This window comes from Podarcis filfolensis (assembly GCF_964270895.1).
Source record: "Podarcis filfolensis genome assembly, chromosome: 16".
Taxonomy (NCBI): domain Eukaryota; kingdom Metazoa; phylum Chordata; class Lepidosauria; order Squamata; family Lacertidae; genus Podarcis; species Podarcis filfolensis.
Window position 1 is genome coordinate 871,395 of NC_139620.1, and position 27,940 is coordinate 899,334.

The window sequence follows — 27,940 nt, forward strand, 5'->3', positions numbered from 1 at the left end:
TTTCAGCTTAGTATGCACACTTTTAACTTCTTATTTCATTAAATTTGCTTTTTGTAAACTTGTTTCTAACGCTGGTTCTTTTTTACGGGCCATCTTAAACGTGTATTTTAGACTCTTTGTAAACCACTTAGCAGCTTTGTTTGAAGTTGGGCAGGATGCAATTTTTGCAAAATAAAGCAAATGAGCAGAAAGCTGCCTTAGCTGCCTGATTAGAGTTATTTATTTACTTTATTTATTTAGCAAAAACTGCATCCTGTCTACCTGTAAATAAAACCCTGAAGCGGTTTACAAACAATATAAAAGAGGCTACTTAAATTGTGTCATCTTGGATGCGAACGTTCTGTTAACGTTGAATGTTAATGTTGGGAGATAAGAGTTGTACATTTATCCACTCCACGTTTACAGTATCTCCAGGCTTTGTCTTGCACGTGGCACCTTCGTATGTTTGTTGTTTGAATGCTTACAAGTCCATCTCTATTCTAGTAAATTTGGTTTTATACTTATAAGTCAGTTTGTGGTGGTGTTGTTTTGTTGTATCAATGGCTCCTAGCCAGGACGGCTCTGTTCTGCCTCCACAGTCAGAGGCAGCGATGCTCCTGAATCCCCACTGCAAACCATAGGAGGAGAGAGTTCTTCTTGCACTCGGGTGTTGCTTACAGATTTCCCTTTTGGGTATCTGCTTGGCCACTGTGAGAACAAGAGGCTGGACTGGATGGGTCCACTTTGGCCTGATCCAGCAGGCTGTTCTTATGTTCTTAACACTTCTGTGCCCAACATGGCGCAGAACAGCAGCCTCAAAGACGGAACAATGATAAGCCGCTTCTAAAGAGATGCCCAGCAAACAACAAAATTTATCTGGAAAGCGTTCAACTTCTGCAAGGTGCTGGAATACTAAGTACAGAAGGTGGCGCTAGACCTTAAGGAGCTCCCCCCTTCTCACCTGGCAGAGAGGCTGGACGCAGAAGAAGAGGCCGACTGGTGGAGGCGGGTGGCCTCAGCCGCAGCGTCCATGTCCACGTCGCTGCGGGAGCGAGGCACGTTCTCTGCTTTGCGCAACCTCTTCAGCTCCTCCCGGCCCTTCAGGCTCTCCGACCGGCCGAGTTTGACCTCCGACCTGGAACTGAGGGAGAGGAAGGAGGACAGATGAGGACTTGGAGCCCACCTGCGCCCACCCCCCTCGCTGGGCGTTCTGGGCGTCCTCCTACCTGTCCGACTCCAGGAGGTCCTCAGGGAAGCTGCCGGTGGAGAGGCGCTGCAGGCCAGGATCCTGCGAGTCATAATGCTGGTTGTTCTCAAAGTGCTGGATGATGTTCCTCACGTTCCCGGGTTTAACTGGTGAGAGCGGGAGGGAAAGTCGAGCCGTTAGAAGCCCCCAGTCCCCACATAGCTACAGACTTAACTGGGGGGGCGGTGAGGGGGCAGACACCAGGGTCTGGCCCAGAAGAAGGTCCAAGGCAGATGACTGTGTAGAGCAGCCTTTCTCAACCTGTGGGTCCCCAGATGTTGAACTACAACTCCCATCACCCCTAGCTAGCAAGGCCAGAGCTCAGGGATGATGGGAGTTGTAGTCCAGCAACATCTGGGGACCACAGGTTGAGAACCGCTGGTGTAGAGGGAACTGAAGCGTGGCACTTTGGGGGGGGGGATTGTATCCTATGCCAGTTCTCCTCAGAGTAGACCCACTGCAACTAATGGACATGAAGAACTTGGGTTCACTCATTTCAACTGGTCCACTCTCAGCAGGCCTTGCCTGGATAAAAGCCTGGAACTCCTTAATTGCACAGACACACTCCACTTCTACACAGCTGCCGAGGGGATGAGAGGACCCTGTCTCCACTCTGCCCTTCACCTGGTTGCCATCCTGAACCCCTCTCCCCACTTGAAAAGGCTAAGAGAGGAAACCTAGGACTACGGATTCCCACAAGGGAGGAACCCCACGGCCTCAGGCCCAGCCCAGTTCCAGGGCCCCCCAGACACCCGTTGGCAGGAAATCAAAGGGGAAGACGGGCCATTCCTGTAAGCAGAACGACATCAAGGGGACACGACCTGAATGACCAGCTCTGAAGGAGATGGGAGGGGAAGGGGAAAGGGGTGGCCTTCAGTTCCACTCTGGTGCGTCTGAGAGAGACGGCGGCGCAGTCTCCCCAGGGTGAACACAAGGGGTGGTTTGCACACCTTTCCCCAGGCAATCTCCCACCCCGCTGGGGAAGCCGCGGCAGAAAGGGTCCTCTGAGGGCCGCGCCAAGGCCATGTTCCTCACGACTGCATGGCAGAGGAGGGGACGCAGCGACACTAAGCCAAAGTGCGCTGTCCTGGGCGCAGAAGTTAGGCAAGGAAACAGAAGCGTGGCTTTTGCATGGGGAGGGGAAAGAGGGCGGGAGGAGACCCTGAGCGATTAAATCCAACCCATCCTCACAGAACCAGTGACAACAACGATTTCCAAGGCCTTTTCTGGAAAAAGATACCTCCTCGCCATTTTTTATTTTTTTAAGCAGCAGCAGCAGCGGTGGAGTGGGTAAGGGGGGGGTGAGCTGGGAGGGGGGAGTCAGGGGGAAAAACCAGCAAGGGGTGTGTGTGTTCCTTTTGTTTTTACCTTCAACAGGGGACAAGGGGACATGAAATGCTGAAAAGGAAAACAAAAAGAATGGAATGTCAAAATCAACGTCAAAATTGCACCGATGAAAAAGACAGAAAAAGCAGGAGGAGAAGCGAGGAGAGGAGGAAGGAAGGAAGGAAGGAGGAAGCCCGGCTGAATCCACCCCCCCAGAACACACTGCAGGAGGGGGGGGGTGCTCAGCACCATCACCCCCTGCCCTCATCTGCCCCTGGAACTCACTGCTCTGGGAGGAGCTTTTGGGCTTCCCAATGTACTTGAGGATGGGGTTCCGCTTCTTGTCCTCCATGGCGTCCTTATCCTTCTTGGTGCTGCTGCTCTGTTGACCCAGGAGAGAGAGAGACACGCAGACACACACAGAGTGTGTATTAGGCGAGGCACAGGACACACACACCCCCTTCTCTCCCTCCCTCCAGCCTGACCACCAGCTCACCTTCTTGGCCTTGGGGAAGAACGGCAGCCACTTGTCTTTCTCCTGTGCCTGGGACTTCTCCACCACGCTGACAGGGCGTGCCTCTCGCGGACGGATCCCCACATGGCCCATGTAGGTGTTCAAGGCGAAGCTCATGGGGGCGCTGCGGGGAGGGAGAGGGGTCAACTGAGCCCCACGGGGGGGGGGGGAGAGGCTGCTGGCATCAGGGCAGCGCAGGCCAGTGGGAGGGAAAAGCAGAGAGAATGCAAACTAAAGGTAAAGGGACCCCTGACCATTAGGTCCAGTCGTGGCCGACTCTGGGGTTGCGGCGCTCATCTTGCTTTACTGGCTGAGGGAGCCGGCGTTTGTCCGCAGACAGCTTCTGGGTCATGTGGCCAGCAGGACTAAGCCCCTTCTGGCGAACCAGAGCAGCGCATGGAAACACCGTTTACCTTCCCGCTGGAGTGGTACCTATTTATCTACTTGCACTTGCTTTCGAACTGCTACGTTGGCAGGAGCTGGGACCGAGCAACGGGAGCTCACCCCATCACGGGGATTCGAACCGCCGACCTTCTGATCGGCAAGTCCTAGGCTCTGTGGTTTAACTCACAGCACCACCCGCGTCCCGAACTCAAACTAGTGGGCACTAAATGGTGCAAGACCCCTAACATCAAGAGTGTGACAGTTTTTAAGCAAGGGGGTCTTGGCCGGCCTCTCCCTCTCAGTCACCTTCGCTGCATCAGAGCTGTCCCTGGCCCTGGCTGGCTCTGACCTCCCACAGAAGAGAAAAGCTCTTTCCAGAGAGAAGATGGCACAGGGCTGGGGCTCAGCAACCCTTTCCGATATTCCGAAATGCTATGACCGTATCAATTGTTTTGATCCATTTGCTCTTGATATTTGCTTTATTTATATGCTACTGCGTTTGATATAGTAGCGGCTGCAGTGTCTGTTTTTTTGAATGCTATTGTGGTTATTGTTGAGCTGCTTTGAGCTCAACAATTGCTGTTGGAATAGAGGGCTACAAATATTAAACCGAGTCAATGTTTTGAAAAGTGTGTGTGCACAACTGCAGCTCCTTCCAAGGTTGCCCCATAAGGACACCCAATGCCTTCTGGAAGGGCACAACAGGAAATTTATGGACAAACACTTCACAAGCAAGAAACAGAGCCATAGCAGCTCCATGGCAGAATACCTGCTTTGCAGAAGCAAAGTCGCAGGTTCAGTCCCCACTGGCAGCATCTCTGCGGAGTCACTGCCAGTTAGTGTGGACAATACAGGACCAATGGCCTGACTCAGCAGCAGGCAGCTTCCTATGGAACGGAAGGGACGCCTGAAGAGTAACTGAAGAATAAACGGAAAGAACTTCAGCAGGAACACCAAGAGAGGCTCGGTTCCTAACTGATCTGTGGGTACCCAGAAACTGCAAAACAAACCCTGTTAACTAAACTTTGTGTCTCCTGGCTGCTTTTCAGCCAAATAAAGCCTCAAGGCAGCTGACACGACACATAGTAAAGGTAAAGGGACCCCTGACCACTAGGTCCAGTCGTGGCCGACTCTGGGGTTGCGGCGCTCATCTCGCTTTACTGGCCGAGGGGGCCGGGGTACAGCTTCCGGGTCATGTGGCCAGCAAGACTAAGCCTCTTCTGGCGAACCAGAGCAGTGCACGGAAGTGCCGTTTACCTTCCCGCCAGAGTGGTACCTATTTATCTACTTGCACTTGCTTTCGAACTGCTAGGTTGGCAGGAGCAGGGACCGAGCAACGGGAGCTCACCCTGTCGCAGGGATTCGAACCACCGACCTTCTGATCGGCAAGTCCTAGGCTCAGTGGTTTAACCCACAGCGCCACCCGCGTCCCTTGACACGACACATATGTAAGATAAAAACCCAGAAATAAAGCAATATGCCATATGACACGTAAAGAGAGCAGGAAAAAGCAGGTCACTGGCAGCCTCTCAAGGGGACCCTTGGCATTCTCCCCACCTTCTGAGCAGCCTGACCTAGTAGCCCTGGGGGGCTGAGGTTCGAGGGAGACACTCACCTCCTGTCCTCTTCGTATTTGGATCTGGAGGAAGGAGACAAAGGAAGGAGGAGGAGGTTAAGATGCATCTTCACTTCCTACAGCCTCTCCTCCTCTGCTTACAGCCCAGTCGCTGCCAAGAGACGGCTCACAGGGGGTCCAGGCAGGAGACCCTCTCTTGCCCATTTAGTCTATACTGAAAACCCGCCCTCCTTCCTGTGTACTGGTTCCCTCTGGATGTTGCTGGGACTCCCATTACCACCACTGACCACTGGGCCATGCTTGCAAGAGGCTGGGCACATCAGTTGCAAGCCACAGGGTCAACCATTCCACACGCCATTGGCAGGCATGTTTTTTAATCCCCCAGGACTGCCCTATCGCTCCCACCTTGAGACCCACACACAGGCACATAACCCTCTGCTGGCAAGTCTCCCTGGGGGAATATCTCTGCCCCCTGTTCCCGAGGGGCCCAGCCCCACCCTCACCCTGCAGCCAGAGGGGCTTCTTGTCCCTGTAGTTACACGGAGCCTCAAGCAGAGCACCACATACACAATCCTTCAGGCAGGATGGGACTGTGGTGGCAGCACAGCCTATGCCCAGAAATTATGGGTGTCCCAAATTGGAGGAGGCCCCTCTAGAAAACCCACCGGTGACTCCAGACCGGACAAGATTACAGGGGTCACTCCTTGTGCCCCTTTGTGTTCTCCAGCTAGAGGAAGGCCTTGGCCACCGACCAGGGTGGGATCGCTCCTCCGTGAACAGCTATCTCTCTCCTCTCTCTCTCTCTGAGGGCACTCCCAATACACCAGCCGCAAAACAAGCCGGCCTGGCTCGGAGCCACAACTTCCAATCACCCTTCATGATTCCCTCCTGCTTTATTGGCATTAATGCAATAAAAACGGGTCCTTAAAGAAAAGCAGAAGCTGGCCGTCAAAGTCTCCAGGAGCAGATGGTGAGCAGAGCAACAGGCAAGGAGTTCCTATATGATATCTGGAGCCTTGCAAGGCTGGAGGTGGGGGGGAGCCCTTGCCAGGTCAGCCCCTGACACATACATACTGTATAAAGGTAAAGGGACCCCTGACCATTAGGTCCAGTCGTGGCCGACTCTGGGGTTGCAGCGCTCATCTCGCTTTATTGGCCGAGGGAGCCGGCGTAGCTTCCGGGTCATGTGGCCAGCATGACTGAACCGCTTCTGGCGAACCAGAGCATTGCACGGAAACGCCATTTACCTTCCCGCCAGAGCGGTACCTATTTATCTACTTGCACTTTGATGTGCTTTTGAACTGCTAGGTTGGCAGGAGCAGGGACCGAGCAAAGGGAGCTCACTCTGTCGCGGGGATTCGAACCGCCAACCTTCCAATCGGCAAGTCCTAGGCTCTGTGGTTTAACCCACAGCGCCACCCATGTCCCCACATACTGTATACACACACATTAATGCTGCAGGAAAGTCATCTCAGGTGTGTGCAATCTCAGATTATACACACACACTCACAGGATGTCTCCAAGCTGAGCGATCTGCTTCTCGGCCACCTGGCGCTCCTTCTGGGGGTCTCCGTCAAGGTCCATCAAGTCGTTCTCCCCGTACAAGCTTCCCAGGCCCATCGTGCGCTTGGTCCTGCAAGGCCAGAGAGGAGTCCCAGGGCAGGATGAAGACACTCCTCGCTCTGATCTTTCATTCATAGCTCTGTATCCCACCTAACCTGCCCCCGACCCAATTTCCCCAGAACTCAAGGTGGCTTAGAAGATCTAGAAGGAAAGTCAAGTGACCCAGTGGAAAGCAACGTGACACCTGAGATGAGGCTGTTTCATTCCATTTTGGCTCTCTTTTAAAGCACAGAAGGGGAACATTTGCTGAACAGGTTTGCTTTTTAAAACAGCTCCAGCTGGCTAGAAGCAACAGCTGTCAACTTCCTGTCCTCTGGGATCCCTGCTTGCACGAGGGAGCATCCACCCCGAAACAAAACTTTCTTCTGTTCTATTGCAGGTGGAAGTGGGTACCAACTAAGGGATTCACATAAGACACACAAAATCCCATCAAAACTGGAGCAGTGGATTAAACAAGTGAGCTGAAGACTAAAGATTATTATTATTTTTTTAAAAAAATGGAAATTTTATTTACAACATAACATAAACCCCCCACCCCACCCCCAATACAGAAATCCAACCTCATTAAACGTGAACATAACATACAATAAGCATAACATACAACAATACAAACAACCCAATAAAAGACTTCCTTTATCCTGTATCTGGCCGCCTTATTTACTTCTTATAAGCTGTTTCCTTTAGGAATAATTATTAAGATTTTTCTAATTATAACTTAAATATCCGCAAAGTCTCCTGCAGACATTAATCGAAACAAGTCCAGGTGTGTGTTTTAGGGCACTGTTTTGGGAAGTATTCTCTGCATTTCCCCCATGCTTTTTGAAACTCTTGTCTAGTGTGATCTCTAACTGCCTCTGTTAATCTAGCCAGTTAAATATACTCTAACAGTTTGTCTTGCCATTCCTTTTTTGTTGGCACAGTTTCTTTTTTCCAGTTTTTAGCAATTAGGATCCTTGCCGCTCCTCTACAGATTAAATGAATCAATCAGCACACAAATGCACTTTGTAGGAATTCTATTTTCGTGATTTGGAAAGTAACAGGGAAAGGCATAGATAAGTGTGTGATGATAAATGGCTAATGGGAAGATGTATAACCACCAACCTACCTACCTACCTACCTACCTACCTACCTACACACACACACACCCCGGGATGAATGCTCATTGCCTCAAAACTGCCCTGTAAACCAATCCAAACAAATGCTCAGGAAAGACCTAACCCTGAAAATCTCACCTCCGCCATGTAAGCCTTGGGCAAGCGAATCAGGCCGAACGTTGAATAAACTACTTCCCTGGAGGAGCCCCCTGATTCCCTTCTGATACAGCGTGTGTTAGTTCTGCCCCCCAGGCCTTGGGGCTCGCTACCCGCAATCCCTTCACCTCTGCCACCTCCAATTTCCCCTACACAGTACTTTTGCAGCTGCAGCCAGGCAAGGCACTGGGGGATCTGAGCTCACCTGTAATCCTGGATCTGCTCCTGGATCTCGGGCATGACGGCCTCCTGGGCCTCTAGGAAAATGCTTCGGACATCCTCCCCATTCCGCAGGCAGGAGTCTGGAGGAGCCATGGATTGGGGGGGCAAGGGAGAGAAAAATAAGTCTAATGAAGGTGCGACAAGGGGGAGGCCTGGAGGCTTCTATAGACAGGAGGAAGGAGACTTCACAGCAGGGAGGAACATCTCTGACCCTCCAGGTGCTGCTGGACTTGACACCCAACAGCCTTGGCTGATGGTGATGGGAGGTGGGAGTCCACAGGTGCTCCCCCACCCGTTCTACGGCCTCCAAGAACACAAGAGCCTGCTGATCCACAGGGGGGCCATCTACCGTATTTTTCGCCCTGTAGGACGCACTTTTCCCCCTCCAAAAATGAAGGGGAAATGTGTGTGCGTCCTATGGAGTGAATGCAGGCTTTTGCTGAAGCCTGGAGAGCAAGAGGGGTCGGTGCGCACTGAGCCCTCTCGCTCTCCAGGCTTCAGGCAACTCTCCGCAAGCCTTTGGGCTCCGAAGGCTTGCGGATAGCAGCCTGTTCTGGGGGCTGGGGAAGCTCAGGCTTCCCCCGTCCCAAGCCCCACAAGCTCTGGGAGCGGCGGCAAGGTTGCGTGCAATCTTGCCGCCGCTCCTGGACCTGTTCTGGGGGCTGGGAGGGGGGAAAATATTTTTTTTCTTTATTTCCCCCCCTAAAAACTAGGTGCGCCCTATGGTCCGGTGCGCCCTATGGGGTGAAAAATACGGTATCCCAGCATCCTATCCTCACAGTGGCCAGCCGGATGCTCAGCAGGTCCTGAGCACAACAGCAGCACCCAAGTAAGAACGTAACATAGGAAGAACTCTGTTCCTGAATCGGGCCAGTGGCCCGTCCAGTCCTGTTCTCGCTTTGGCCGACTAGATGCCCCCAAAACCCTCAAGCATGACCCGAGTGTAAGAGCACTCTCTGGTCTCCTGAGGTTTCCAGAAATGGGGTAGAAGAAGAATCGCTGCCTCCGGCTGTGAAGGCGAAGCCCATGGAAAGAAGACAGTCACAGAACCGAGAAATTACACAAAACAAATGAAAGAACGTGAAAATCCCTGAAGCCAGAAGTAATCAACTAGAAATATTAGCTTATAGAAATAAACTAAATAATAAAAAACTTTAAGGAAAAAATAGGAAAACCTATTTAGTTTATTTCTATAAGATAATATTTCTAGTCGATTACCGTATTTTTCACTCTATAAGACACACCAGACCACAAGACTCACCTAGTTTTTGGAGGAGGAAAACAAGCAAAAAAATATTCTGAAACTCAGAAGCCAGAACAGTAAGAGGGATCGCTGCGCAGTGAAAGCAGCAATCCCTCTTGCTGTTCTGGCTTCTGGGATAGATGTGCAGCCTGCATTCGCTCCGTAAGACGCACACACATTTCCCCTTACTTTTTAGGAGGGGAAAAGTGAGTCTTATAAAGCAAAAAATAAGGTACTTCTCGTTTCAGGGATTTTCACGATATTTCATTTGTTTTGTGAAGGCAAAGCCCAGCTTGTTTTCAAGGCCCTTCTGGGCCAGTGACCTTTCAGACTGTTTTTGGGGCTGATCTGTTTGCCCATGGCAAGACTGACTCAAGGAGCACACGGGGAGAGAAGGAAATTCCCTCCAAGCCTACATGTCTCTGCTCCGAGATTTCTAATCCTTAAAGGGTCACAACAGCCCTTCTACTCATGAGGTCAAACTCACCTATCTCAGCCAACAACTGATCGGAGACCTTGACTCTCAGAGGCTGAGGAAGGGAAAGAAAAAGACAGCGTTGACCCACCAGCACCGGCCTCCGGAGGCCTCTCACACCCCACAACACCAGTGGAACCTGGTACGTGATATGGCCGGGGGTGGGGGGAGTGAGGAAGCCCCTGGGCTGCCCCCCCCCCCAATCGCTCACCGCGGTTTTTTCCAGGAAGATGTTCCAAATGTCCTTCCCGAGTCCCCGGGCTTCCTTGGGGCTCATCTGCTGGCAAACATCTGCGCACAAGTACAGCAGCTGCCGAGGAGAGAGAGAGGAGGAAGGAAGAGGAGAAAAAACACGCATCAGGGTGAGAGGGAACGGAGAGGGTGAAGAAATGCCCACAAGAGAGCCGAAAAGGGGGGGGGTGAGGGGGGAGGGAGGAAGTAGGCCTGGCAGGGCGTCCCCGGTATGGAGTTTCCGTGGGAGCCCACAGGGAAGACACCATGCCCAGTCCAGGATAAATGGGGGCGTCTTGCCTGGCTGGAAACGGAGGTGGGATTGCGGGCGTGTTTCACAATTCTCGCACGAGCAGGAACTAACTGTGGCAACCACAGCAAAGCGCATTTCACGGGCTGCAAGAATTACGGAGAGGCTGCTTTCTGCTGGGTCAGACCTACGGCCCATCTAGGTCAGTACTGTCGACACTGACTGGCAGCCGTGGCTCTCAGGGAGGGGTAGCCCTGACCCGGCGAAGTCAGGGCTTGGGCCTGGGATGTTCTGCGTGTGCCCCACCACCGAGCCTCCAGAAATGAAGGCTGCAGTCCTCATGGCTCTAAATAAAGAACCGATTTGGAGGGGAAGACAGAAAGCTGCCATCTACCAAGTCTGTGGCCAGCACTGGTTCTCTGGGGTCTCCATCCTCCTTCTTAGGGGGACTGAATCCTGCTCACAAGACACTTTGGTCTCTTTGTAATGCGAGAAAGAAAGTTATCTCCAAGTCTAAGGCAAAAGCGAGGGCTGGGAATATCTTAATTTGAACGTACACATTATAAAATACACAGGCTTAAGGCACACAACTAGAAAACTGCTTGGCTGACCATCAGCCCCCAATCTTCATGCCAAGAGCAGCTCCTCTGATTCAGAGGGTTTTCAAATAATAATAATAATAATAATAATAATAATAATAATAATAATAATAATAATAATATATCCTGCCCTCCCCAGCCGAAGCCGGGCTCAGAGCGGCTAACAACAATAAAAGTAGCACAGCATTCTAAAATCGTTTCAAATTCAAATCAAATTAATGGCAACCATTGAGTAGAGTTCTGTGAGGATTGCCATAGGAGGGGGTCAGAATGTGCCTTGACCAAAGGCCTGGTGGAACAGCTCTGTCTTGCAGGCCCTGCGGAAAGATGTCAAGTCCCACAGGGCCCTAGTCTCTTGTGACAGAGCGTTCCACCAGATCGGGGCCACAGCTGAAAAAGACCTGGCTCTGGTTGAGGCCAGCCTAACCTCCCTGTGGCCCAGGATCTCCAAGATGTTTTTGTTTGACGACCATAAGGTCCTCCGTGGGACATACCAGGAGAGGCAGTCTCGTAGATACGAGGGTCCTAACCCATATAGGGCTTTAAAGGTTAAGACCAGCACCTTAAACCTGATCCTGTGCTCCACCGGGAGCCAGTGCAGCTGGTATAGCACCGGGTGAATGTGATCCCATGGCGAGGACCCGGTAATAAACCAGCGTATTCCACACATAGGTTCATTTGCCCTGTGGTACCCAATGCCTGGCATGCAGGACACCAGGGGCCTGATTTTGACCGGCTTTGCTTTGAAAGACAAGCACCTGGGTCTTCATGCCTGTGGGAAAAAGCTGGCAGAAATCTAGCTACCTTCTTGCCTTCCTTCCTGCTGCTGCGCCTGTGCTTGGGCACACAGGCTGGGTGCAAAAAGTCTGGCACAAGCACCAGCAGACTCCCTCCCGCCTTCCCGGCACATCCCTGACCCCCCCATCTCCATGCAGCGGCCCAGACTGCCCAGTGGCATGTTCCCTGCATCTCTTCCCACTGGGCCCTTGCCTTGGGAATGGCAAAGGGTAAAAGGAAGGAAGGAGCCCCCTTTGGATCCTACCAGAGGACTCGGGTCAGCCTGAGAGAAGATGTAGCGCAAGAAGACGCCCAGGTGCGCCAGCCGTGTCTTCAGCCTCCCTAAATCCTGGAAGAGGGAGTCACACTGCGGGGAGGAGAGAGAAGAAGAAGAAACACGCTCAGTGGTTGCCAGACGACAACACGGAGCCCGGCACAGGGGCCACACGGACTGCCTCTATGGTCCAGGGTCCACCTCAAAGTGCTTGTTTTGGTCCTGCAAAGCCCTTGATTGCTCAGGACCTCCAATACCTAATGGGCGGCCCGGACTCTGTCCATCATCATCATCATCATCATCATCATCATCATCAGGCCCTTCTCTGTACTCTGCCTCTGGCTGAGATCCAGATGTTGGCCTTTCCTGCTGCGCCCTCTCCCCTCAATCTCTGCCCAGGGAGGTCCTCCTGGCACATACCTTAACATCCCATCAGACCAATAATAATCATAATAATTTTTTATTTATACCCCGCCCACCTGGCTGGGCTTCCCCAGCCACTCTGGGCGGCTTCCAACAAAATATTAAAATACAATAGTCTATTAAACATTAAAAGCCTCCCTAAACAGGGCTGCCTTCAGATGTCTTGTAAAAGTCTGGTAGTTGTTGTTCTCTTTGACATCTGGTGGGACGGCATTCCACAGGGCGGGTGCCACCACTGAGAAGGCGTATCCTATCAGCGTCCCATTCAGACATGCAGATTCTCCAGGGCTTTTGAGGGGTTACAATCTGACATGGTGGGTAGCCTTAGAGAGGTACTGTATTCTTAAACCTGACAAATGTCTTTACATAGTGTATGTAAGTTTCCTAGAGGCATTTTGCACCTGGAAGCTAATAAAATTAGTAATAATAGTAATATTTTAAAATTCTGAATAGGAGATGCCTTGGCCAACCAGCAAACCCCATCCTACTCTACTATTAGAAGGCCTGTTACCGCCCCCACCCCCACCACCAAGGAAGGATGGGTGAGGCAGTGATGGTGTTACTACCTCATTGTTGAAGTATCCCGGGTCGTAATCTTCCTCTGGACCAATGATGAGCGGCCTCAGCGTCCGATCCGAGCCCTGCAAAAGGTCATTTATCAGGGTGAGACACATCACAAACTGCAGAGTAAGACCCACAAGTTGTTGGGCTTTTTTGGGGGGGGGGAGAAGCTGAGAATAGTTATGTCTCGGCTTCATTATCTAAAATGGAAGTTTCAGAAGGAGAGCAAGCTAGTGTTATTATATGTCTATTTAATGGTCTCTGATGGGTAAGGTCTGTATTCACTACTGCTGTTAGAAATCTGAAAAGGGAAAGGGAAAAAACCACCCAGAATAATACCCCAACAAAGAAATGAAAGTTCCTACCCACCTTGTGGTCATGGGGTGGGTGAGAATCAAAATCCCAGCTAAAGGCTTGGGAAGCTCAAGGGCAAGGGTAGGCAACCTAAGGCCCGGGGGCCGGATCCAGCCCAATCGCCTTCTCAATCTGTCCCGTGGACAGTCTGGAAATCGGCGTGTTTTTACATGAGTAGAATGTGTCCTTTTATTTAAAATGCATCTCTGGGTTATTTGTGGGCCATAGGAATTCGTTCATTTCCCCCCAAAAAATACAGTCTGGCCCCCCACAAGGGATAGTGGACTGGCCCCCGCTGAAAAAGTTTGCTGGCCCCTGCTCAAGAGGCTCAGAAAAGCAAGAGAGGCAGGGGTAATTTTTCAAGGGGTGCTTTTAAAAATGGGGAAGTGTGGGGGGGGCAGGAAGTCCGGACCCTCACCTGTTCTGCGGAGGGGGAGAATGGAGTGTCTGAGCCCTGGCGCCGATGGTGCTGGAACATTCTGGAGGTGATGACTGGGGAGGTGTGGGGGCTGTCCAAGCCGGGGTCGGACAGGACCGAATTCCGGTTCAGGGAGATCTGCTCCAGGAAGAGAAATTGCGTTACTGAGACCACACACACACACACACACACACCCCACTTTCATTACCGGCCCAAGGAAGCAGAACCCCAAGCACCCCCTTCCGCACTTGCCTCGCTGACGGAGGGGAACCGCTCTGTGCCAGAGTCCATGCCACTGTCACCGTCCTGAGAGTCCAAGGAGAGGCGCCCTGGAGAATGCAGAAGGGGGGACGATGACGACACAGTTAAGAGCCCTGGCAGAAACTAAGAAAACTTGGGGTGGGGCCTCCAAACTGTCAGTATTTGGCAGGAGAGATTCAAGGACATACCAGAACATAAGGAGAGCCTGGCCGCTGGTGAATCATGTCAAAGTGGGTTGGACTAAATGACCCCTGGGGTCCCTTTCCAACTCTAGAATTCTGTGATTCTATGATCTAGTCCAGCATCCTGTCAACACAGTTCCTTAAGAACCTAGAAATCGAGACAGACTGCCTCTGCACCTGGGGCCTCCTCCTCCTCAAACCGCTTCCATCCCAGAAGGAACTTTCAACCAACAATGAGCACATGACTTTGCTTATTTCCTCCTCCCTCCTAATCCCATTTTCCTTTGGTGCTGAGTCTTTTTATATTGCAAGCCTGAAGCGGGGCAGAGACAGGCAGTCTTGTCCGTAAGCTGTTCTGGAGAGTTTTTTGTGTGTGTGTGCGTGTGTGTGTTGGGTTGAAGAGTGGGATAAAGAAAATGTGCAAATGAATATTGCCCACTTCTATGCACAGGGAATTTGTTTTTTCCATTATGTTCCCTAAATGTTGTAGAACAGCAAACAAGGGAGAAAGCTCAGCTAGCCCCGACTCCCTTGACACACACAAACACACGCCGTTTCTGAAAACAAGGCCCACAAATCAGTGGGAGCCTCCTTTGCTGCTTGGAAGGAGGGGGGGCAGAGGCTGCCTGGCCCTGGCATCCAGCCCCACAGAACAACTCACCATCGGTGACTCGGGAGCTGCTGAAGTCACTGAAGGGCCGGGTGGTAGAATCCTGAAAGGGAAAGAGGTTGAGAGCTCAGCACCAGACTGACCCTCCCTGTAAGAACGGTGGGAAGATGGAGAAAAGCAACACCGGGATCAATCCTGAGACGATCGGAAGGGCCTGGCCTTCCAAAGGGGGCACAGCCGGTTCCTGGCCTCACAGTGGCCAAATGCCCCACAGAACCTAGACTGCTTCTGAACATAAGAAGGGCTGGCTGCTGCTGGATCAGGCCAGCTGTCCTCAGGGTGGCTGACCAGATGCCCCAATTGGGAGGCCCACAACCAAGACCTGAGAGCAAGAGTGACACTCTCCCCAGGCATGTCAAAATTATTTTAGAAAGACCTGCATTGGCTCCCAGGACGTTTCCGAGCACAATTCAAAGTGTTGGTGCTGACCTTGAAAGCCCTAAACGGCCTCAAAGGCCCAGTAGACCTGAAGGAGCAACTCCACCCCCATCGTTCTGCCCAGACACTGAGGTCCAGATCCGAGGGCCTTCTGGCAGTTCCCTCCCTGCGAGAAGCCAAGTTACAGGGAACCAGGCAGAGGGCCTTCTCGGTAGTGGCACCCGCCCTGTGGAATGTCCTCCCACCAGATGTCAAAGAGATAAACAACTACCAGACGTTTAGAAGACATCTGAAGGCAGCCCTGTTCAGGGAAGCTTTTAATGTTTGATGCATTACGGTATTTTAATGTTTTGTTGGAAGCCGCCCAGAGTGGCTGGGGAAGACCAGCCAGCTGGGCAGGATATAAATAAATTTATTAATTATCATCATCATCATCATCATCATCATCATTATAGAATAATTACTTTAGAAGGGTCAAAAACCTGATGTGGCAAGATGCATTCCCCGCTGGGGACTGATCATATTTGTTCTGCGGCTGCAGAATGCCAACTGAAATTTGGGGGAGAAAAACCGGGCTCTAGGTGGGAGAGGAGAATGGGATGGAGGAGAGTGTGGCTGGCAGCCGCCCACAACAGGAGCCCTGCACCCCGCTCTGTTTGGATGGAGCATGGCGCGCTCCGTGTTCGGCACAGGAACTCTCACATCCTTGGCAAACGGCACCAACTTCCACTGTCCACTGAGCATCGCCAGGCTCAACCTGTCACAACCTTCACCCATCCTCACTGCAGCCGACGCTCCACGCTGCCCCCTCCTCAACACAGCGCCCACCCCCACAGCCACTCACTCACCAGAAACCCTCCTGTCTCTTGGCGGATCTTGTGCTGCAGCTGATTGACTCTCCGGCGAGCACCCTCAATCTGCTCCTCGATCAGGGAAGCCGGATTCCGATTGTAGGCTTCGTAGCAACGCTGCTCCAGGGTGGAAGGCAGGTACCAAGATTACATGCTGCTTTTTCAAAAGAGAGATCCAACTGGTGCCCCCCGCCCCCCCCCCCCCCCCAGACAGGGAGCCAAGGCTGTCCAGTAGATTTTGCAAAGGGATAGCAAAACGTAAAGCATTGGCCAAGATCATTGTGGCGATCACACAGGGTCCCCAGACGTTTAACAGTCTATTGATCCCTGTGCCACCACTGTGCTCGCTTCCCACCTGCCACCAACCCCTTACTCTCTGGTAAAACACTGAGTCCAGATAGTTGTTAGAAGTGAACTAAAAAACAACAACTTTATTTTACAAACATTAACGAGCTTATGGTTTCTCAGATTATATTCCTGACAGTATCTTAACTTTAGTTTCTTTACTGGCCTATACCTTCCTAATATCTTCTGACTGGTTATCTCAACTGTTTGATTGACTCCTCTTAACAAATTTTCTCACACCAGACTAGCCCAACCCACAGACTTATCCTCTCTGTCTCTTCTCTAACTCCAGACTGACTTCTCAACAACTCTAACTCCCAAAAAACCTCTGTGCTTAAACCTTCTACACAGTTAACTCTGCCCCTTGGGTTCCCATTGGTTAGTCATTTTACAATTAGTTAAGCCTTTCCTTATGAACCCAGTATGATGTCACACACCTAGGAAGGCAAGTGCCACAATCATCACTTCAAAAAACTGATGGCCGCCATCCCAGTTGTTAGAATTGGTTGAGACAAGGAGGGCAGGGGCCAGTTTCTGCACAGGGACAGAAAACCCCTCAAATTTGCAAGAGGGTGGCAGCAAGAGAAACAGCAACATGGGTTGGCTGCTGGCTTCAAACGGGGGGAGATCAGGCAAGTAGTGGGGCTCCAACTTCCAGCCAGGATGGCCAATGGTCAGGGAATCCAGCAACACCCAGAGGCCTCACTCCTGCCTGTATCCCACCACCCCACAAGCACTTAAAGGTCAAGGGACCCCTGACCGTTAGGTCCAGTCGTGGCCGACTCTGGGGTTGCGGCGCTCATCTCGCTTTATTGGTCAAGGGAGCCGGCGTACAGCTTCCGGGTCATGTGGCCAGCAGGACTAAGCCGCTTCTGGCAAACCAGAGCAGTGCACGGAAACGCCATTTACCTTCCTGCCGGAGCGGTACCTATTTATCTACTTGCACTTGCTTTCGAACTCCTAAGTTGGCAGAAGCAGGGACTGAGCAACAGGAGCTCACCCCGTCGCGGGGATTCGAACCGCCGACCTTCTGATCGGCAAGTCCTAGGCTCTGTGGTTTAACCCACAGCGCCACCCGCGTCCCCCACCAGCACTTACAAGCCCAAAAGGGCACTATGGCTCCACAAGAGAACCCAGTGCAGCGAACTAGGAAGGGGGTCCCATTCCACCACAATGAACTGCTCTGCTGCTGGCAAGACCCCAGGCTCAGGAGGCAAGCTAAACCACCATGACTGGTCCAGCAGAGCCCCGCTTCACCCCCTGGATGGACCATCTGTCATCTGTGATTCCTTCACCGCAGAGGGTTGGAGTAGATGACCTTTGGAGGGCCCCTCCAACCCTTCGATTCTATGATTCCTACCTGCAGCTCTGCCTCCTCCTGCCTCAGCATGTTGCGGAGAATCTGTGTTGCGTGCTTCTGGACTTCTGGATCCTAAGAGTTTTCGAAAAGGCCGGAGAGGGGAGGAAGCGAGGTCAGTTAAGGCTGCCTGCAGCCTCTGCACTGTCCTCCAGCCCCACTGCACGGGACCCCCCTCTCATACCTGCAGTGGCTTTGGCCCCGTGATGCGCTGCGGCGGAGGCAGTGGCGGCGGAGGGGGCGGAGGGGGGCACGCAGGTGTGACCTGAGGAGCCCCCGGCTGGTGCCCATCCTGCTGGGAGCCCAGGAACCCCACGGAGGCAGGAGGGGAGCCCAAGAGGGTGAGGGCGACGTAAGCACCGGCTGGGGGGAGCAGTGAGGGGGCGGGTCAGGAAGGGACAAGACAGACAGAAAGATTTGTGTTAAAAACATGAGCCACTTGGCGGTCCCCGTTTCCCTGAGAGGGGGCACATGCCCACCAGTCCAAATGAACCATAATCCCCAGATTTCATTCACAGGACCCTCGTACCTACGGGACCACCTCTCCTGGTATGCCCCGCGGAGGACCTTAAGGACCACAAATGACAACACTTTGGAGGTCCCAGGTCGCAAGGTGGTTAGACTGGTCTCAACTAGGGCCAGGGAAGACAGTGGAAGACAGGAGTGCCTGGTGTGCTCTGGTCCAGGGGGTCACGAAGAGTCGGACACGACTAAACGACTAAACAACAACAACAGGGCCAGGGCCTTTTTAGTACTGGCCCCGACTTGGTGGAACGCTCTGTCCCAAGAGACTAGGGCCCTGTGGGACTTGACATCTTTCCGCAGGGCCTGCAAGACGGAGCTGTTCCGCCTGGCCTTTTGTTTGGACTCGGTCTGACCCTTATGCTTCCCTCCCCTTATGGTTTTGATCTATGGGCTACTTTTAAAATGAGGCTGCATTTTAACCTGTATTTTAAATTGGCATTTTTTTCTTTTCCCCCGCCATTATGTTTTCATTGTAATTTTACTGGTGTTAGCCACCCCGAGCCTGGCTCTCACCGGGGAGGGAGGGGTATAAATAAAATAATAATTATTATTATTATTATTATTATTATTATTATTATTATTATCATCTGTAGAACTGAGATATGAGCCAAAATGTGTGCAAACAAAGCGTTTCACAACAACAACAAGAGTCTGCCGGATCAGGCCAATGGGCCATCTAGTCCAGCATTCTGTTCTCACAGTGGTTGACCAGATGCCCCAAGAAGGAACTGAGCATAAGAGCAGTCTCCCCTCCTGAGGTTTCCAGCAACTAACATTCAGAAGCAATGCTGGCTCCTGCAGCAAAGAGTTCCATAGTGTAACTATGCACTCATTTTCTCACCAGCCTGTTCCCCTTTTCTGTCCCCCGAAGAAATTCCCACAGATGCCCACAGGGGTCTTCAGTACCCTTGCTGGGGAGTTTCTCTAACCTTCTTGCCAAGGGCACACACACACACACACACTGCCCCCAGTATTCCCCAGGAGGGCTGAAAGCCGGTGCTTTAATTCAGGGCCTGCCGGCATGGCACACTCACATTTTATGAGCTTCACAACTTCCAGGTGGGAGCTGTTGGTCACCATCGTCCCGTTCACCTGGCACAAGAAGAGAGGGAATCAGAGGGTGCTGGAGGAGTCATGCTGGAGAGACAACAGGCTTCCTGCACCCCCACATGCCCCCGGCATCCTAAGAGAGATGACGGTCTTCTCTTGGGCACCCAAGACCAGTCATGTCCTCAGAGCCAGCCTGGCGCTTTCTCTGGGAAGCAGCTGGATCAAATCCCTGCTCATCCATCGCAACCCTTGCTGGACGACCTCGGGCTGGTGTAGTTGTGAGGGGAAGGAACGGGATTCAGACAGAACAGACACCGCCTTCAGCTCCTTGGAGGAAGGACAGGGAGCAAATGAGGTGCAGACTTTTCCTGGGGCAGTAATTTTTAGGAAGGGACGCTTGCCCAAGGGCGAGGGAGGTGCTCAGAAGCCTGGCAGAAGGGGTTGTTTTTCTACCTGGGTAAGTTCAGAACTACTCACTTTGACAATCCGGTCACCCTCCTGAACGCCGGCCTTCATAGCGGCACCCCCTGTGGAAACAGCAGCACAAAACACGACACAGGAGACAGACAGACTTTTGAGATTATGCCATAAATAATCTGCAGGTTTGTGTGTGTCCCCCCCTCTTTTGGGAGTTTATTTTGCTAGCCGGGATCTTAAAACCGCAGCTGGATTTGAGTTCATGATCCTGGCTCTAAAATGGACATTAAACCATAGTTCCCTCTTCCAGATGAAAAAAGAAACTGTGGTTTTGAACAGGAGAGGTTCAAAGCACTGAAGCCGCTGTGTGAAGAGAGGGCTGCGTGTACAGGTGTGATAATGATTCCTAGCTTATAAAACCATGCGCTGTGGAGCCAGGAGTGTTATGTTCAAACCGGGCTGTTATGTTGCAGTCCTTACACCAGTCCTTTAAGGTAGAACAACATGATTGCCCCCATGTTGCAGATGGGAAGTGGCAGAGGCTGCCAGCTCACTTTCCAAGTAAAATTCAGTTCCTGTTTCTGTGGAGGGTTGAGGCAGGGGAAGGAGACAGGGACATATGAGCAGAGGCCAGGGCCCAAAGCCCCCCCCCAACTCCCCACACTGCTCACCTGGCCGTACAGATTGCACCAAGACGATCCTGTCCCCACTGACGGTGAAGCCAAAGCCATGCTGGTCTTTCTGGATAATGACGCAACGCTGGACCAAACCTTGGAGGAGGAAGAAGAGGAAAACAGAAGACCAAGGCTTATTATGCTGTTCCTCCACCAAGTTCAGGCAAGAGCCCGCCTGCTCAAGAGCCGTGGCACCAAGCGTGGCACCGAAAGGCTTCCCGGGGGAACGGACTTGATTTGGCGCAGCTCTGAGAAGCAGCCAAGGGCGACCAGGGAGCCCCTCGCTGCTGCTGCCCTTCTTCCTGCCTCTCCCCCGGGAGAAAAAAGGGCTCACCTGTTGTTTCGCTGGAGTCGGATGGCTGACGGCGGTGGCCAGGAGAGCGCCGCTCTGGAGCCGAGTCGCCCAGGGAAGACAGGCTGCTCAACCTGCAGAGAGAGAGAGAGAGAGAGAAGGAAGGGACTGAGAGAAGGAGCAAAGCAACAGAGAGTGGGTTGCAGCAAGCCAGCGACTGCCAACAGAGCGCCCAACAGATGTTTTGGGCTGGTGGGAGTTGCAGTCCACATCTGGCTGGCCACGGTTGCAACAGGCCACTTCTGACCCATTGTATATACCTCGGCTGAGGGACACGTGAGACAAACAGGAACCTAGTACTTTGTAATAAGCAGATCCTGCTCCTCCTTGGCAGAACCCCTGCTCCCTTAAATTCAGCACTAAGCTCTCCTCAACGCTGCAGGAATTGCGCCAGCCCATGTGGAAATGGGGACCGTGAGGTTTTCATCGCTGGGGCCGACGCTTCTCCTCTCAGTGCTGCCCCAAGAGCAGAAGATGGAAGTGGGTACCCCAAGATACAAGGAGGTTCAAGATGCCCTCAGGCTGGCCCACAGAGCCTTGAGATCACCAGCCAGGCCATCGCAAGGCAGCTGAGGCTTCCTGGTCCTTTATGAGGTTTCTGAGCCACGTGGGGCCATTTGGAATGGCCACCAAGGCAACCAGCTGAGGGATGGTCACCTTCAACCTCTGCTTTCCCTCTGACCTCCTGTGACCCATGGCTGCCCTTCCCTGCTGTTTTCTGCCTCTGGCCTGGCCAGGCCTGGCCCCAGGGACAACCAAGGCCGCCCCAGCATCCATGGCCAACCCCCACAGGGAGCTGATGCAATGCAGCGGACTTCAAAGACCAGTGGAAAGCGGAAGGGGCAACCAGACACACGCACACTTCTGAGGGACGCCATTCCTGGTGGTTTTACATGGACAGCCAGTGGTGGAGGGGTCAAGGAGCCATGAACGTGTGACAACATGAGCAGGAGGAGGGGAAGGGCATGCAAGCAGCCACATTAAACGCGCACACACACACACATAAACACACACACACACAGCAAGAGGAACGTCTGACATCTTACCAGGCTGCAATGGGACTGATGAAAGGACACAAGACAAAGCAGCGATGGGTGGAGAGACAGACAAAAACAGACAACAGTGGAAGAGTTATGTCTGGCGATTGCTCCCCTCTCATCAGCTCTGTGCTGGTGGATTTAAAACCATGGCCAAAGGACCCTGCTGCTGGGCTGGGACCACTGCACCTGCCCACTTCAGTTGCTCCCCAAAGACCCCCAGAGCTAGGATCATAAACAGCCCCCTTCCCACGTTGTTGGACTCCAGCGCCCGACAGCCTCATCGTTCGCCAACCGTTGGAAGAGAGAAAGCTGCCTTATGCAGAGGCTATTGCTCCATCAAGCTCAGGACTGTCTACCTGGACTGGCCATGGCCTCCCAGGGTATCTCCCAGCCCCACCTGGGACTGAGCCTGGGACCTTCTGCATGCAAAGCAGGTGTTCTGCCCACTGGCCCTCCCGCCAGGCACATGGGCTGCAGGGGCTGGTGGGAGTTGGGATCCCAGGCGCATGGGGCAGGGGTCGCAGCTTCCACAACCCTGTCCGAAAAAGAACATGGCAACCGAGGTCCTCCTCATCATCAAGGGCACCCCTTCTTCAAAGCCACTTCTGGCCCCAACTCTGTCTCCCCATTCCAAACTGCCAATACCTGCTGAGCTCTGGGGGGAAATACACATCTAGTCAAATGAAGCCAATTGCTAAATGCATGCTCCGAGATCTGCGTAACTGATGGTCAAGAGGTCACTTTAGGGAAGAGAGAGAGAGAGACTCACACCTCAAGTCAAATATTGGGCTTTCAGGGGGTCGTATGAGACAGCCAAAAACATCAGGCCACACACAGAGATGATGTTTAATAATAATAATAACACACACAGTTGCTACACATCGTAAAGCAGGGAGGAGGGAACATCTGTGGCCGACCCAGATGTTGCTGGAAGTCCATCTCCCATCATCCTCACCCCTGACCATTGGAGAGGGTCTGATGGGAGCTGGGAGCCCAGCCAGTTGCCCCCATCCCTGCCCCAAATCGTTCTGCATCCCAGCTGCTCCCATCTTACCTGGGCAGGTGAGGGTGCTTTTTACTGGCTGGTCTGTTGCAAAGGAGGGGAAGACAGAAATTGACACCAAAGACACGGGTTGGCAGAGAGACCAGGCAAGGCCAGAGGAGAGCGTGAGGGAAACAGAGAGAGAGAAAGAAAGGAGATGTAGACATGAAAAGGCCACAAGAACCACAAAACACAGCAGCTTCCAGGACACCAGGCTCAAAGGCCCCAATCCCTTTGCTTTAAGGAAAAGCTCCTTTTCCAGCCTGGGGGTCGCAGTTCTTTCTGGGCCATTTTCCAAGGGCCGTATGGCAGCAGTGGGAAGGGCCAGAGGCATAGCAATGCATTTAAATTGTACCTGTGTGGAGTAGCCTATTTTCTACACACACTCACAACCACACTCCATCCAGGCCAGCAAGAAGCATTAGGAGAGCTCAAGGTCACAATTCAGGCGAGGCAAAACACCCAAGGAGGGCGCAAAGCAAGGATAGTTAGAGGCGTGGCTTAGGGAGAGTCCTGAGGGCCAGAGAGAGAGGGTACCAAGGGCCACAAATGCCCCTCCAAGCCCTGCTGTAAGGGAAATGCTCCCTTTACAAAGAAATTAACAAACTATAGTGATACCTTGGTTTACGAACTGAAGTCCGTTCTTAAAGCAAAGTGTTCTTAAACCAAGGCGTGCTTTCCCATAGCAGCAGGAGACTCAATTTACAAATGGAACGCACTCAACAGGAAGCAAAATGTTCTTATTCCAAGGTAAAGTTCACAGACCAAAACACCTTCTTCCGGGTTTGCAGCGTTCTTAATCCAAGCTGTTCATAAAATAAGCTGTTCTTAAACCAAGGTACATCACTGCAGATGGTGACAGCAGTCACGAAATTAAAAGACGCCTGCTTCTTGGGAGAAAAGCAATGACAAACCTAGACAGCATCTTAAAAAGCAGAGACATCACCTTGCCAACAAAGGTCCGTATAGTTAAAGCTCTGGTTTTCCCAGTAGTGATGGATGGAAGTGAGAGCTGGACCATAAAGAAGGCTGATCGCCAAAGAATGGATGCTTTTGAATTCTGGTGCTGGAGGAGACTCTTGAGAGTCCCATGGACTCTCCCATGGACTGATTTCTGAAAGGAAATCAGCCCTGAGTGCTCACTGGAAGGACAGATCCTGAAGCTGAGGCTCCAAGACTTTGGCCACCTCATGAGAAGAGAAGACTCCCTGGAAAAGACCCTGATGTTGGTAAAGAGAAGGGGACGACAGAGGACGAGATGGTGGGACAGTGTTCTCAAAGCTACCAGCATGAGGGAGGCAGTGGAAGACAGGAGTGCCTGGCGTGCTCTGGTCCAGGGGGTCACGAAGAGTCGGACACGACTAAACGACTAAACAACAACAAAAAACCAAGGTACCACTGTATTTAAAACCAGACTGACAGCCAAAATGCCTCTGAACATGTGCAGGTTCCTTGTTTGCACTTCTCTCTCTCTCTCTCTCTCTCTCTCACACACACACACACACACACACACACACACCCTTACTGTTTCCCGACACTCAATTAACACAACATACAGTTAGGTCCCTGCAAAACCAAGATCCGCAGCTGTTGTTTATTCCAGTGCTGAAGTAACCACACATGTCTACGGTGTAAAGATTTGTGGGGGGGATGTTTAAGGCAGCTCAACACACCATTTTTCTAATTGCTACTTCTGTCCACTGGGCAAGATCTCTGCAAGATCAGGCATGAAACGCTGCAAAGCAGCTCGGTTTCACATTCTCCTGCACTGCAGAAAAAAGGAACCATGCATCTGGCTGCATCTCAAACGCTGGCTGGCAGCAGGGGGCAGCAATGGCAATGGGAGGTGTGGTCCGAAGCATCTGGAGGGCACCAGGCTGGGGAAGCCAAGGGCCACCACACACAGCAACCATCAAACACAGCGTAGGAAGAAAGCCTGGTCACAGTGATTCGGGAGAACTTAAGCGCTCGTGGATCAGGCCAAAGGGGGGAAATCTAGTCCAGCATCCTGTTCTCACAGTGGCCAACAACCAGGACCCTGGCACCACAGCACTCTCTGCTCCTGCAGTTTCAAGCAACTGCTATGCAGAAGCACTGCTGCCTCAGCCACGGTGGCTAATAATAATAATAATAATAATAATAATAATAATAATAATAATCTATTATTTGTACCCTGCCCATCTGGCTGGGTTTCCCCAGCCACTCTGGGCGGCTTCCAACAAAGATTAAAAATACAGTGGTCCCTCTGGATGCGAACAGGATCCGTTCCAGAGCCCCATTCGCATCCAGAGCAGAATGCAACCCGCGTCTGAGCACGCACGGGTGCATGATGTCATTCTGAGCGTCTACGCATGCGGTGAACCCCGGAAGTAACGCGTTCCGTTACTTCCGGGTCGCTGCAGAGCACAACCCAAAAACGCTCAGCCTGAAGCAACTGCAACCCGAGGTATGACTGCACATCAATGTAGCCATTGATAGCCTTCTCCTCATCCATGAATTTGCCCAATCCTCTTTTCACGCCATCCATCAGGAGGGAGTTCCATCGTTTATAACTATGCGCTGCGCAGAGAAGGACTTTCTTTTATCTGTTCTGAACCTGCCAACATTCAGCTTCGCTGGTCTGCAGGTCAAAACTAGCGCAGCTATACGCCCACCCTCGGCCCCAGGGCTGGCTGGGGCTTGCAAGTCCAGAACACCTGGGGGGCACTGGGTTGGGTAAGGCTAGTCTCCAGCAACAAAGGCAGCGACGACCAGCAACCTAAAAACCTCTCTTTGGGCCTGCTCTGGTGGCACAGGAAAGGGAATGGGTCCCTTTGCCCAAAATGCCAAGGGGCTGCCAGCCTGGTTGGCTCTGAGATCTGGGCACAAGAGACTTTGACAGAAGCAGGAGAGGGTTTTTTGCAAAGTCTTCCAGCCATCTGTGGCTTGAGCCTGGAGGCCAAGAATTCCTGGTTTTGCTACGTGGGCTTGACCCCAGCTTGCTGTGTGGCCTTTGCAGGGGGTGGAGGGGAAAAGTACCTTTGCTCTTATGGGGGAAGCAACAACGACACCCCCTCCCAACATGCACCCTTACCCATCACCTCCTGTGAAAATGGGAGATAAAGATAGGCATTATTTCCTGATCTCAGATGGATAATAATTACCATCTGGAGAGCGAGATCTCCACCTGAGAAACGAGCTCCGGTATAAACACAGCCTGGGCAATTCCGAGGCTTCCACAAGCCTCTCCACCCTCCACAAAAAAATAATTATTATGATATGCAAATGAGCACAAACGGGAGCTTATTTGGGAAAACACAGCGTGATAGGCTGGCAAATGCTAGATCAGCAGATGCAAGCAGAAGCAGAAGCAAAAAATAAGGGTGTGTGGAAACCCATGCCAGAAAAAGAGACATTAGCAGGGTTTGAGAATCCCCTCCACAAAAGGACGGAGAACCAAATCAGAGCAAAAACAGCAACATCCAAACAACCAATAATGGTCTGTGTGTGTAGGAGAGACAAATCTCCCTCACACAGAAACCCATGCCCCACCCCAAGGAAAGAGGCGCTCAGACCTCTTGCTTCAGCAAGCACATTTGCACAACACGGAATGTCTTTCCGAAACCACAATTACAGGCATGGAAGGAGGCGAAGGAAGGTAATTACATCCTCGTTCCATCAGATCAGTGCTCCCTTTGGACCACCTCCACACACAAACACACACATTTCCCCCGTTTTCTTCTTCTGCGTTTTGTTTTCCGAGTCTGCCTCTGCTGAGAGGATGAGGCCACAAGCCACGGCGCTGCCATTTCCACTGGCTTCCCAGCCGGCAAAGATTCGCTACCAACCCGGCCCTCTGCCACCTCCGCAGAGCATAGCTGTCAACTTACAGATTTGAAAATAAGGGACCAGCAGCCTCGAAAATAAGGGATCAGCGGCCAAAATAAGGGATTTTCTGGGCACAGGTATGTTCAGCTTCTGAGCTCCTCTGAGCCAAAGGCAGAAAGCCCAGCCAGCAGCCAAACGAAGCCTCATCAATAAGGGACAGCAGCGGGACATGGCGCTGGGATAAGGGACTGTCCCACCAAATAAGGGACGCTTGACAGCTATGCCGCAGAGCGCCGGTGCTCACAGCCCTTCCCGAAAGACTGATGGCCTTAATATAGGCATTGTCCTAAATATGAAATTACCAATCTGAAGCCCCTTTTGGGCAGGGACCTGCCCTCCCATACTTCGCACATTGCATGAAAGCAGGAGCTGCCTAAAGGTGATGATGATGATGATTTTGTTCCGTCTTTTCACTTCAGCTCCTCCTCTGGGCCTGCCCTGTATGTTTCCTCAACACCAAAGAGGCAGCTGTGTGGGTGTCTGACCGCCAGGGTCGAAACTGGCCCACAACGAAGGGAGAAAATGGAGCCTCCAGCTGCAGGGGCAGTGTGCTGCAGAGAACCTGGAGGAAGGCCAGTGATCAGAAACAGGACGTTGCCCTCAGGCACAGCAGGACTACAGACGTGTGAAGGAAGGCCAGAGGCTCAAGAGAAGAGCAAGAACCTGAAATTGAGTTGAGGGTCTGTTAATGCCCATTAGTCGCTGCCCCCTCCCCCAAATGACAGGTCCTCCTCCAGCTTGTTCCCACAGAGCCTGGTTCGCTTTCGGTGGCAGCCCCAATCAAGGCGAATATTTTGTAGCAAGCCCTACTTCCAAATTACCCACACCAAAAAAAGAAAAAAAAGGTGTGCTCTTATTTATTTATTTATTTATTTATTTACAGCTTTTTAAAATCCTGCTCTGGCAAAAAAGACAGGGGTCCCAAGAACAGTTTGCAAATACTAATAGCTTGGCAGTCCGTGTCCACATCAGGCTAACAAATCTAAAAACACACAACACAAAAGGAAAAGAGACTGGGGAGGGAAGAGGGGAAAAGCCAACTCGGGGATTCATTCTTAGTTCTTGGAGTGACCAGCCAGAATGGGAACTCTGCTGAGTTCAACTGGAAATGAGTGAAGGTGCAGGGTCAAGGTAAAGGGACCCGACCGTTAGGTCCAGTCGTGGCCAATTCTGGAGTTGCGGCACTCATCTCGCTTTATTGGCC

At 52.1% G+C, this 27,940-nt stretch overlaps 2 protein-coding genes across 7 annotated transcripts in view; one reads left to right on the forward strand and one right to left on the reverse strand.

Annotated features, from left to right (window-relative positions):
- The window catches only part of LOC310751719 (uncharacterized protein), a 950,206-nt gene that overhangs the window by 447,650 nt on the left and 474,616 nt on the right, over positions 1 to 27,940 (forward strand). The gene's annotated exons all lie outside the window — the stretch shown is intronic.
- ARHGEF11 (Rho guanine nucleotide exchange factor 11) overlaps positions 1 to 27,940 on the reverse strand; it is a 62,374-nt gene that overhangs the window by 20,301 nt on the left and 14,133 nt on the right. For 3 of the 6 annotated variants that reach the window (XM_083590937.1, XM_083590934.1, XM_083590933.1), the window contains exons 2-24: positions 22,882 to 22,914; positions 20,770 to 20,861; positions 20,433 to 20,531; positions 19,822 to 19,871; positions 19,329 to 19,386; positions 17,954 to 18,132; positions 17,773 to 17,844; positions 16,065 to 16,184; positions 14,830 to 14,881; positions 13,978 to 14,054; positions 13,726 to 13,863; positions 12,959 to 13,033; positions 11,961 to 12,062; positions 10,050 to 10,148; positions 9,851 to 9,893; positions 8,104 to 8,200; positions 6,536 to 6,658; positions 5,065 to 5,088; positions 3,048 to 3,189; positions 2,837 to 2,933; positions 2,594 to 2,623; positions 1,206 to 1,332; positions 941 to 1,120 (exon numbers count right to left, since the gene is read on the reverse strand). In XM_083590937.1, the coding sequence (XP_083447063.1) occupies positions 941 to 1,120; positions 1,206 to 1,332; positions 2,594 to 2,623; positions 2,837 to 2,933; positions 3,048 to 3,189; positions 5,065 to 5,088; positions 6,536 to 6,658; positions 8,104 to 8,200; positions 9,851 to 9,893; positions 10,050 to 10,148; positions 11,961 to 12,062; positions 12,959 to 13,033; positions 13,726 to 13,863; positions 13,978 to 14,054; positions 14,830 to 14,881; positions 16,065 to 16,184; positions 17,773 to 17,844; positions 17,954 to 18,132; positions 19,329 to 19,386; positions 19,822 to 19,871; positions 20,433 to 20,531; positions 20,770 to 20,861; positions 22,882 to 22,914 (2,109 nt within the window). The remainder of the gene's footprint in view (positions 1 to 940; positions 1,121 to 1,205; positions 1,333 to 2,593; positions 2,624 to 2,836; positions 2,934 to 3,047; positions 3,190 to 5,064; positions 5,089 to 6,535; positions 6,659 to 8,103; positions 8,201 to 9,850; positions 9,894 to 10,049; positions 10,149 to 11,960; positions 12,063 to 12,958; positions 13,034 to 13,725; positions 13,864 to 13,977; positions 14,055 to 14,829; positions 14,882 to 16,064; positions 16,185 to 17,772; positions 17,845 to 17,953; positions 18,133 to 19,328; positions 19,387 to 19,821; positions 19,872 to 20,432; positions 20,532 to 20,769; positions 20,862 to 22,881; positions 22,915 to 27,940) is intronic. The other 3 variants (XM_083590936.1, XM_083590938.1, XM_083590935.1) reach the window with 2 other exon arrangements.